Consider the following 11,204-nt stretch of genomic DNA (forward strand, 5'->3'; position numbering starts at 1 on the left):
TATGAAAGAAAGCAAAACATTGGGAGGAAAATACAGTCCTAGAAAGAACTACAGTCACAAAACAAAGACATCAAGAAGGGGCAGTTACTAGGAAGGCCGGTGGTGTGTCGTGAAGGTGGCCCGGCCGCGATGCGTGCGGGTGCAGGGTGCGAGGCTGTGCCAACACTGGGAGTCACGCTGCAACTTCACTTGTGAGAAGTCCCTGGTTCTTGAGGGTGGGCGGAGAACGCCAGAGGGCTCTGCACACTGTACGGCTGGCCCGCAGCGGTGGAGGCGGAGGGGCCTCCTGCGCTCGGCTGGGTCCCGTCAGCCCGCGCCCTGCTCCTGCACTGGCCGCGCCGCCCCGAGCGGCTCCAGCAGCGCTTGGGCGGCCGCGCTCGAGTCCGGGAAGCGCGGCGCGGTGCCCGCGAAGGAGTCGCAGCCCAGAGTCTCCTCCTGCACGGGGCGCCCCACGGGGTCCCCGCCAGCGCCACTGGACCCCGCCGCGCCCTCCTGCGATGTCTGGCTGACATAGACCACGATGATGTCGCCCTTGAAGTTCATCACTTGTCCGCTGGAAATAAACGTGGAGTTACTGTTCCCGGTCACGTTTCCTAGAGGGAGAGGGAGAGAACACCGGCAGGATGAGTCAGCGCCTCCGCCTCCGCCACCGGGGCGCCTGGGTCTGGACGGGGAACTTTCCTAAGGGTCGGAGGGGCGGGTGAGGGCTCGAGTCCCCAGCCGCCTCTCCCAGGAGGGGCAGTCGGGCTCCCCCTGGAGGCTACTCCCTCTGGGAAGCGCAAAGTGGCCGCGCTGGCTTAGGGGATGGGCCTCGCCAGGATGGAGGGAGGAAAGGAAGAGGTGATGAGGGAAGGGAAATGTGGCAAGCCTGCAGGCCGTGCTGATGCGCCACTATTTGTGGAACAAGGGGGCTCTAGGATGCTGGCAGGAGAACCCACCTGGACCACGGAATCACAGAGGGAGGAAGAGAGGGAGGAGGACCAAACAGGGAGGAGTAACAGAGGGGAAGGGGGAAGGGAAGGGGAGGAGAGGGGAAGAGGGGGGTCAGGGCTGGGGGAGGGGGAGGAGTCATTTGCAACCAGACAGCTAATGGCCCAGCCATCACCAAGCAAGTATCTGTCTACCTGCCTCTCCCACTGGACTCTAAAATAAGGTCCCTGTCATTCCTCCCAGCTCCCATGAAGGTTAGGACTCAGACCTGGATGTTCATGGGGCTGAGAGAGCTCAACTTTTACTCCTGGGGGGAAAATGCTAGAAAGGAAAAAAGAAATCCTATAAATCACTTCCTTCCGAGGCTTGAAAGTATTCAGTGGGAATTTTAGCATCATTTCTTTGTGGGTGGCTGGAAGTAGCTAGTCTTTGACAGACCTTTTGAAAACTAAAGAATTAGTTTTCTAATTCTTTTCAAATGTAAGGAAACTTGCCACTTTTTATAATTCTTCTGTTTTAAAGATTGGTGGTCCAGAAACTTCCCAAGTAAAAATAAGCACCCCAGGAGACCAAGAAACTCCCAGAGGCTCAGCGTCACAGACAGAATCTTTTAGTCTGACTGGGGGACATGAATATAAACATGGTTCCTCTATATTTATCTTATCTGTTCTGTATCATTACCCAATTCCTAATAATTTATACAAATAAAATGAAGTTTCTGTCACCACTCCACATAAAAACATTTCCCTCAAATTTGGAAGACATGTTTTAGTCCATCTGAATAAAATATGTCCCAATGGGCATAGTGAAATTTCCTTCAGAGAGCCTTCCTCCGGTCACCGGGTACCTCCATGGGCACAGTGAAAAGTCCATGAGAACACAGGAATTACAAGCATGAGCAACAAACCGCAAGTCACAAAGGGAGGTCTGACTCCTGGGTTTCCCCTCTAGACGGCTGCATGGGAGAACACTTCAAAGTGGGTAGTAGCAGGGATTTGTCTAGTAACTCCCCAGTCAACAGGAGGGAGACCAGCTGCCCAGGGAGTCTCCACTCCCCTAAAAGACACTGATAGGTGCTCATAACAGTGCACTCTGAACTGAGGGCCTGCTCCAGGATGTCTAGCTTAGCCTCTGCCCTCACCAGCCACTGAGTTCATTCTCTTCTATTTTTTCCAGATAAACTCATTAGGAAACAGTCAGAATGATTTAAAAAAAAAAAAAAAAAAGACATACCATAAATATTGTACTCTGATTAAAAACCTATTTTTTAAATAAAGTCAGTAATTTTAAATTGCTTTGAAGCATAGCTTTTCTCAGCACAGCTTCCCTATGTGTCATTATTGTGACACTGCTGCTGGTTCTGTTGTTCTTCAATATGAGCACAAGACATCTCTAGCCACTGCAGAGGGAGTCAGGGCTTTGAATTTAATCTCTTCCTTATTCTCTTCAGGTTTAGATTTATCTGGTGGTATCTTGTATATAAGATTTATCAGTCCTTTAGAATTTCATTTTCCAATACATTATCACAATGAATCTAGCTTATTGTTTCCTTGTCAGAACCTTCAGTTAGGCTGTGCCTCTGTAAAAGCCTACGTTTCTTGGCATCATGTTGCACATAAAGATTTCATGTAAAATCTCACATCTCTAGAATTTGATTCTCAGTGATTGTTCCATGGAAAATAGTATCTTTGATACTGATATCCTTAAAATTCTATAGGCCTGATGTTTGTTCTTGTTTTCCATTTTTATCTCCAAGTGAAACTCAAACCATTTCACCTCAATGATATATTTAAGTAGTCCAGAATCCTTTGATTCATAGACTACATCAAGAATATAAGAAAATCAAAGCTTTTAAATTCCTGACAATGGGGATGTAAAGTTGCCTTTTAGAAAGAGCATGCAGTTCTCAAGCATTCCCTTGAGTGTTTGTTGAAGGTATAATTTATGACAAAGGTAACCTTGGATCAAGTTCACCATACTAGGCAATAGTAAACTAGAACAAACTAATCTTTAAAAAATGTCTACTGCTTGCCTGTAACAGTAAGACACAGCAGCACGGCCTTCCTAGGTCTGTGACTTGTGCAGTTGCACAGGGCTGGTGTTCAGGAGGGGCTCTGTGCTTGGCTGAATGCTCTGCTGTCACCAGCTAAAAGGCCTATGAGTTCCTACATTGCATTTTTATTTTTCACTGGACTCCACAAATTATATTCCCAGTTCAAAGAGGAGGCAAGATTTCGGAGTATCACTCTGGGTTCTTTTCTCCCATAGATACTTTAATTTAGCATCAGTATTTTAGGAGGAAAGCAAAGCATAAAACATGTTTGAATATTGCTGAAGTGTTTGCCTATGAACGTTTCTCTATTATGAAGTAAACAGTAAAACACTGAAGGTTATTCATTGGTGCTCTGAAAATGCAGAGCCTGTGACATGTTTTCCTGATGTTCAGTCTTCCTGCTGGAAAACTCAATGCAAACTTCCTCGTATAGAACTCAGTTCTATCCCTTTAAGAATGGGTCTACTGACTGTACAAATTATACCCTTTATGCTTTGCTGAAAGTCTCCAGTTTTGGTTTCTTTAAAGTGGAATGAAAATGCAAAGTCACCTGTCAAACAGTCTAAGTCCAGAATCCGTTTAGAATTTTATACCCCAATCTGTCATAGCTGTCTTATCCATTTCCAAGACATCAGCAAAACATTTTTTAGAACTTATTATATTTGGATTGTCTTAACCTATTCAATAGTTTTCACAGAAATAGTCTTAATGCTTACCAAACTCATTTTGGTCAGCTAATGTAACAAAGTTTTAATTACACTAAGACCATCTCACACTCACAGAACTGGGATTCTGGCAAGCACAGCCATTCACTGGTAGCCAAGGAGCTGTGAACAACCAGTATGCTCAGGGCTTCAGTGGGCTGCTTTCATGGGAAAAGGAGAATGTGAGCTGATCAGAGGGTTAAGTGCACATAGGTTAAGAGAATACTCATTACCATAATAAGGATACTAGAAACAATGCTCTGAATCCAGAAGTTTCTGAGTGCTGGGTGTACTATAAACATTAGCATACAGGTGCTTTGCACGAGAACATTTCTTGTTTAGTTTTGGCCATCTACTAGCCAAACCTGTTTTCAGGATGAAAAACTGTCTGACAGCCTCTTTTGCCATGGCTTGTCATAATCTGGGCTCATCTGAATGTCAGTTAGGGATGTCAGTACTGTGATGGGGTTTCAGGCCTTGCTAAAGACCAGTGAGTGGTGCCTGATGGAGATGAAGGCAGAGTAGCTGTGTGGCTAAAGGATGGTGAGAACGGGGGCAGGACAACAGAGACAGCGAGGGTGGGAATGTGGGTCTGTGGTTTGTCCTGACTTGGTTGTCACTAGTAGTGAGAATCTGAGACAAACTGCCAACCAATTCTGTTTCAGTTTTCCCATTCATAAAAGGAACACCAGTTGTCCTCTCATGCTAGCGTGGCATGTACAGCCATACAAAGCAAGCATATCATCCACATTTGTTAAACAAATGAACAGATGAATGTGTGAAGATCCTTCAGGATGGCACAAGGTCAGACAAGATGGTGGACTTGAAAGTTCTTGGGAAATAGCAAAAAATTAGCCACAGGGACAATGACGGCATTATTACTCCCAGAAAGTACTGTTAACGCTCATGGAGCTCTCAAGGATGCACAGATTCATTAAACAGACTGAAGAGTGATATTATATCTCCATCCCTATCTGGTTGGAAGATTTCAATATCCCAAAGCTTGAAAGGGCACTTTCCTGTGGAAACCAAAATAACGTTCTTTATTCTGTTCTAAAATCATCAATTATTATGATTGCCTCTAGTCAGAATCTTCAGAGTCCCACACTCATTTCTTGTCATACTAGTCAGTGCTCAGAATGAATTGATAATATCCTTGTCCTTTAATATAGCTCAGTCCTGAACTATCCTTATTAAAAGCAATAATTTCTTAAAATTTACATCCTATGTTTCATTTTTCTCATTTTTTTTTCTTTTCTTGAAACAAGGATTTGCCCAGGCTGGCCTTGAACTTGTGATCCTCCTGCCTCAGCCTGTTGAGCAGCTGGGATTACAGGTGTGTGCCACCATGCCTTCCTAGCTTGCTTTACATTTCAGAAGAGAAGGGTGTCTAGGGTTATGCAAGCTGATCTGGGCAGGCCAGGTAAACTGCATGATCAGATGCATGCTGCTAAAGGAGGCTTTGGTTTCCTTTCTGGCATGCTTGTAATGGTTTCTGTGGTTAATATGCGCCCCTGAAGGGTAAGACTTTCCCCCTGAATGTTGAGGGCCCCCAGCAGGTTCTCCTGTTAGAGTGGCCCTCTCCTTTGCTGATGGCAGATAAGATGGTATATAAAAGGAGAAGGATAATTTGGATGAGGCTTACCCCTGTTAGCAAAAAAAAAAAAAAAAAAAAAAAAAAAAAGCCGTGAGGTCTAAGCAAATAGAGGATAAGCAAGGAGATGGGAGAAAGTATTTAAAAAGGCCATATCAGATAAAGAACTTCTACCAAAGTATCCAGTGAACCCTTAAAATTCAACAATAATAAAATAACCCAATTTAAAAATGGGCTAAAAACGGCAATGGACTCTTCAACAAAAGATATTCAGATGACGAATAGGGATATGGAAAGCTGTCCTACATCATAGGTCACGAGGGGAGGGAAAATTGCAACAGCAATCAGGTGTCACTGCATAGCTATTAGAGTGGCTCAAATCCATAACGCTGACACCTCCAAATGCTGATGAGATTCTGGAGCAAAAGGAACTCAGACTTTTTGCTGGTAGGAATGTAAATGGTACAGCACTTTGATGCTTCTTACAAAACGAGGTAAAGTTTTACCATAAAAGTTATACCTTATTTACCCAATATTTACCCAAAGGAGTTAAAAACATGTCTACATAAAAATCTATACACAGATATTTATAGAGGCTTTACTCACAATTGCCAAAAATGTAGAAACAGTTTTGAGTTTTTAGTAGGTAAGTAAACATGAATTGTCATCAAAATATAGGGTGTTTAAATTTAAAAATTTATAACGGTAAAAGACACACTGCCATTAATACCACTCAGAATATTCCCCTTTGCTTCGAACACACTTACCCCATCCTTTTGTCATTTTCAGAAGCAGTTCTGAAAGTCTTCTTGCCTGTCTTTATGAGACGTGATAAAAAATGTCCTGGATGTTGCTGCTAAATACCATTCAATGAGAAGGCAGGCTTGTGAAAACACCATGACCTATCCTGATCTAGCTTATTCTCTCTCTAGGTCTGGTATTGCGTGGCTTCTGTCTCTTCCCCAAAGTTAAAATGACTGTGGAAGGTAGACTGAATTCAGGAAACTGAGGCAGCCACAAGTACAACAAAAGACACTCATGAAAAACTTCTTTCCAAACTGCTTCAGAAAGTAGAATGGTGGGATGTATTCAAAGAGGGCAGGGGAGCAGGGGGTATTAATTGCAATGTGTTTTTTTATGTAACACATTTAAAATATATAACCACTCACTGCATTTTTTTCAGCCATATCCTGTACCCCGTGGTACATCCAGACAATGGAACAGTACTTAGTGATAAAAAGAAATGAGCTATCAAATCATGAAAAGACACAGCAGAAACCTAAATGCATATTACTAAGTAAAAGAAACCAATGTGAATAGGCTAATACCATGATTCCAAATATGGCATGTTGGACAAAGCAAAAGTAAAGAGTAAAAAGGTCAGTGGTTATTAGAGGGTGTGGGGATGGTAAACAGGCAGAGTACCGAAGATTTTTAGGGCAATGAAACTACTTTATATGATACTAGGGTGGTAGATATGTATACCTCGTTAGGACCCTCACAATACACACCACCATGAGTGAACCTTGAGGCTGACCGGCGACCTTGGGTGAATGGCTTGTGTCAACTCAGTGTAGGTTCATCCATTCTAACAAGCGTTCTCTGTCTTCTCATGGAGGTTGATAATGAAGGGAGGAGACCACGTATGCGGGGGTATGAGGGTACATGAGGAATCTCTGTAATGTCCTCTCAACCCGCTCTGAACCTAAAGCTGCTCTATTTTTAGAGGTCTGTATTTTTTAAAAGGCCCCAGGCTTTTCTACCATTAGTCCACAAGGCCTCCAGGAACATGGCCAAGCAAGGGCCTGTCATTCCCTCTCTGATGCTCTCCTCAGGCTGCTTTTGGACAGCCATCTCCTTCAAGGCATTTATTTTAAGTTTATTTAACTTGTAAAAAAAGATGGATTTGGAGGGTAGGAAAAGGACTTGCCCACTAAAAATCAGTGAGGTGAAAAGAGAAACTTTGAGGGACACCTCACAGAAGGAGTCCATTAATAGGCCGAGTGACCATCACTCACCACACATCCTGTGTCCCTTCCTGAAGTGCCCTGCGCTCAGCCAGAGCAGCCAATGACCCCAGGCCTGTGCTTGCCCTTATTCTGAAGAGGGCCCCCCAAGGCACAGCAGCTGAATTAAATCACTGTTGCTGCTCTGGACCAAGGAGATGGCGTGGTGGGTTGCTGCTCATTATCTGTATGGTCAGGGTGAGGCAGCTGACCCACAGGATTTCTGGGAATAATTAAAAAAACAGTGTACACAAAGCACTTAGTGCCTGGTAGCTAACATCTAAAATATCACTGATAAGCCTATGACTTTCAGAATAGCAAAATAATCTTACAGGTCTCTGAATGCGACATGACTAATGAAATGCAACTAAAAGGCTACCTGAAGGCATGACCTCAAAACCAGAATGAGCTGGGTTGATTTATAAAATTAGAAATTTTAAAGAATTTCTAACATTTAAAATGGGTTAGCTGATTTAACATTAATATTTAGTGTGGCTTAATAAGAAAATGTTCAGATAACTTGAGTGTTAAAAATAGCATCCAAAATCAGCAGAAACAATGAATATATGATGTGTCCTTTATAATTAGAAAAATGGTTATACTTTGTTAAACCCGTGCTTGATGTAGCAGGCTCCTTGGAATCTTTTCTGCAGGCATAAAGAATAAACCTAATCCTAAGAGCACAATCGTTGACAGAATTTACATTTTTAAGCAAGGTAATGCACACTTTTCTTCTAAAAAAATCTGTTATATTGCTTAAAATGCATGGCATATGAATACTACATTACAAGAACTATGCCAAGTAATACCACCATATTGTCATGTAGATTTTCTTCCAAGGAACAGAACTAAAAATACACACAAATAAACTCAAACTACCCAGGCTTCACTGGTTTCTTTTGGAATTTTTTAAAAATGTATTTTATATTTAACCCATATGCTTCTCATATGACTTTCCTTTTTATGGAAATGCAAGCTCTGTTTCAGGCACTTAGAAGAAACTGGGTAATGTGAAGATAACGGAAGAGGAATATTTAATAGTTCCATTCTGAATCATGCTTGAAAATTGCAAAGTCTTAGGACCAAACCCTTCCCAAATGAGTCCTGTTGGTAAAGAGAAAAGGAGGTAGGACTAAGTTAAGTGTACAGTGAACATATTTTTTGTATATGTTAAAATAATGCATTGACTTTTAGTACTAATGAATGCTGAATATTATCAAATAACCAAATTATAAAAACAATAATTTTAATTTCAAGATTTAATACCAAAGAATTAACTAGTATCTACCTTATAATACTGAACTGAAAGGTGAAATTCAAGTTGGTGTATGGCATTCACTGGAATAGGACAGAGAAGGAATTTAGAAATAGGACTGTCCACTGCTGGAAGGACAGAAGGGAAAAGCAGAAAAACATGGGTAGGAAAGCCTTTCCTCATCTTTTCAGTGGAAATGGAGGGTCAAGAACAGTCACCCCAAAAGCTGGTGGGCCCAGGATGTTCCCAGAGGGTGAGGCATGAATGGAGAGTCAGACAGCTGTGTTCATCCCCAAGCCCCTGGCTGCCAGGGATGTGCATTAGACAGTCTTTGCCACTTGGTAGGCCAGCTCCTCTCCGCCCTGTGCTCTCTGCCTCTTCTACCCAGGAGAGCTGGAGTGCCCATCACAACTAGGGCCTCTCCATTTATCAGTGCTTCTTAAGGTCCGAGGAAGAAACCAGTTAAGAGGCTGAAAACACACTGGAGAACAAAATTGGGCATCTTGCGCCTCTACTTATTCTGACTGACTGAATGAATGAGATTGTTACCATTTATTCACTAAATGGACCATAACTAAACCACCTTCAGAGATACTGGAAATATGAGGGATGTCAAGGTTATGAAAATTCCTACTGAATGGTTGTAGATGATTATCCTGGGTTGTTGATAAAAGGGGTGACAACATTTTGTCTTCATGTGAAATACCCCAGGACTGCTTGTGAGCTGCACCTAGCAGCACGCTGGGAACATGGCAGTCCATGAGAGGACTTCATTTCCGAAATTATTGGTTCTTTTGCACTCCCTCTTCTCTAACGTTAATCCCTACTTGTTTCCCACTTTCTCCAAGCCTCTCTGGCTCAGTAGACCTTCAATAAGGGTTTCATAGGAGAGCAAATATGTAGCTGGGGCTTGGATTCATCAAGAATTGTTGAAGACCTATAAATAAACAACTCCGTCCAGCTCAGAAGTAGCTGAGCCAAATGAATGACTTTAGGGGCCAAAGCCAAGTCACTGGCCAATGACAGATATATTAATTATAAGGAGCCATTATTTCTTCCATATGAAGTGACAACTCTCCAGTAGCACAGTGGGATTTCTCTGAACTCTTTCTGAGAACAGTTTGTAACCAGAGCAACCAGCCATCAAGATTAGGCACCAATTAAGGCATATATTAAGGAGTGACTGCCCAAGACATAACTAAAAGTTATGCTTGGGCCCCACTGTTAATTTTCATTAATAAGTCTTACTGTTCTTTAAGTGCTATAACATTGCTAAAATAGTCTTAACAACTTGGGTGTTTTCATTTAATTGTATGTGTGAATCTGTCTGAAGAACATCCACTTAAAAAAAAATTTCTTGGCTCAATGAGGATACTTTTTCTATGGAAGTCTCTAGGCATCATTTTCCAGAACCTACTACATTTGGTTGTTTAAACCAACATTCCTGTTTAAACAACATCATATTTATAAAATCCAAAACCCCAATAAAGGAGGCCACCCCCTACAAATCCTGATAACACAATGCCTTTGGGAAGACTCAGAGAGATCAGGCCTCTCTCTTATTTCTTCCCCAAGCACCTTCTCTTTCCTACATTTTATAGAACATAAATAGTAATAGTCTTTTAGAAATGAAAAAGAATGTGCTATCTGACCAGAAACCATAAGGCTTGTTCATGTAGAAATAATTTTAGAGAGAATAGCACAGCCTCAAAAATCAATCTGGCTGCTGCCTTTCCTCAGGCAAAAATTAATTTTGCCCGCTGGCTGGCACTGGAGCACGAGCAGACCCTCCGCGGATGTTTTGCATGGCTGAGCACCAGACAGGACAGAAAAAGCAGTGTAAACTTCTTGCAAATTAACACCACTCCGATGACAACACACTTCTTATTCCTTTCCTCTGGGCCTAGATGTTTAGTGCTGGAAAAAAAAAATGAAAACCAGAAGAGGCTACTGTTTTAACTCTGAGAGGAGAACAAGGATTTAACTTTCGGGTTCAGGACAAATACACAAGCGCACACACACAGGGAGGGAGGAGAGAGGAAATGAGTAGGAATCTCCTTAAACCCTGCCAAGTGCTCTTCCAAGAACAGTTAGGACTTCCTCACAGTGGCCAGCGCCCGCTTCCTGGTATCAGAGCTGGCTGCGGCCATGGCCTGAGCTGCAGCCTTCTCATTCCCACAGCCCCAAGATCCTGGGTTCCAGCTGCCTCGGGAACCAAGAAGAAGAACACAAGCTGCTAGAGTGGAGTAGAGCAACGCAAACAAGGGGGCCTGATGTCTAGCCATGGAATTTCCTTAAAACTTTGAAAATAAATTTTGAGGTCCTCTGACAGAAAATCAGTTCTGAAACTACAATACTTCTTTCAAAAGTATACCAAAAATATATCTTCTTCTTTTAGTTTGACTGGAAATTATAGGACAGCAGTTAGACACCAACAGATTTGTGTAGTAGTTTCAGCAAATCACAGAGCCTGGCAAATATTAGAGCATCACCGTTTTATCAAATAATCCAGGAGCCCTCCTTACCTCAAGGCAAAGCAGTGTCTGCTTAAGGCACAGATCTAGCTACCTGGGGGTAGAGAATAATTCAAAGACAGCTGGCTGTTAGAGCCACTTGTAGTCCAAATCAAGAGGCAGAGAAGAAAAGGGCTTCTGGAGACAGG

The 11,204-nt window shown here is 42.6% G+C and overlaps 1 protein-coding gene across 5 annotated transcripts in view; it reads right to left on the bottom strand.

Annotated features, from left to right (window-relative positions):
- Nucleotides 1–6: 6 nt before the first annotated feature.
- The window catches only part of Tnfrsf11a (TNF receptor superfamily member 11a), a 67,645-nt gene continuing 56,447 nt past the window's right edge, over nt 7–11,204 (bottom strand). For all 5 annotated transcript variants that reach the window (XM_023723166.1, XM_023723163.1, XM_023723165.1 and 2 more), the window contains one exon: nt 7–593. In XM_023723166.1, the coding sequence (XP_023578934.1) occupies nt 307–593 (287 nt within the window). In that variant the 3' untranslated portion in view covers nt 7–306. The remainder of the gene's footprint in view (nt 594–11,204) is intronic.

The sequence above is a fragment of the Octodon degus genome, unplaced genomic scaffold (assembly GCF_000260255.1).
Source record: "Octodon degus isolate 3935 unplaced genomic scaffold, OctDeg1.0 scaffold00097, whole genome shotgun sequence".
NCBI lineage: Eukaryota > Metazoa > Chordata > Mammalia > Rodentia > Octodontidae > Octodon > Octodon degus.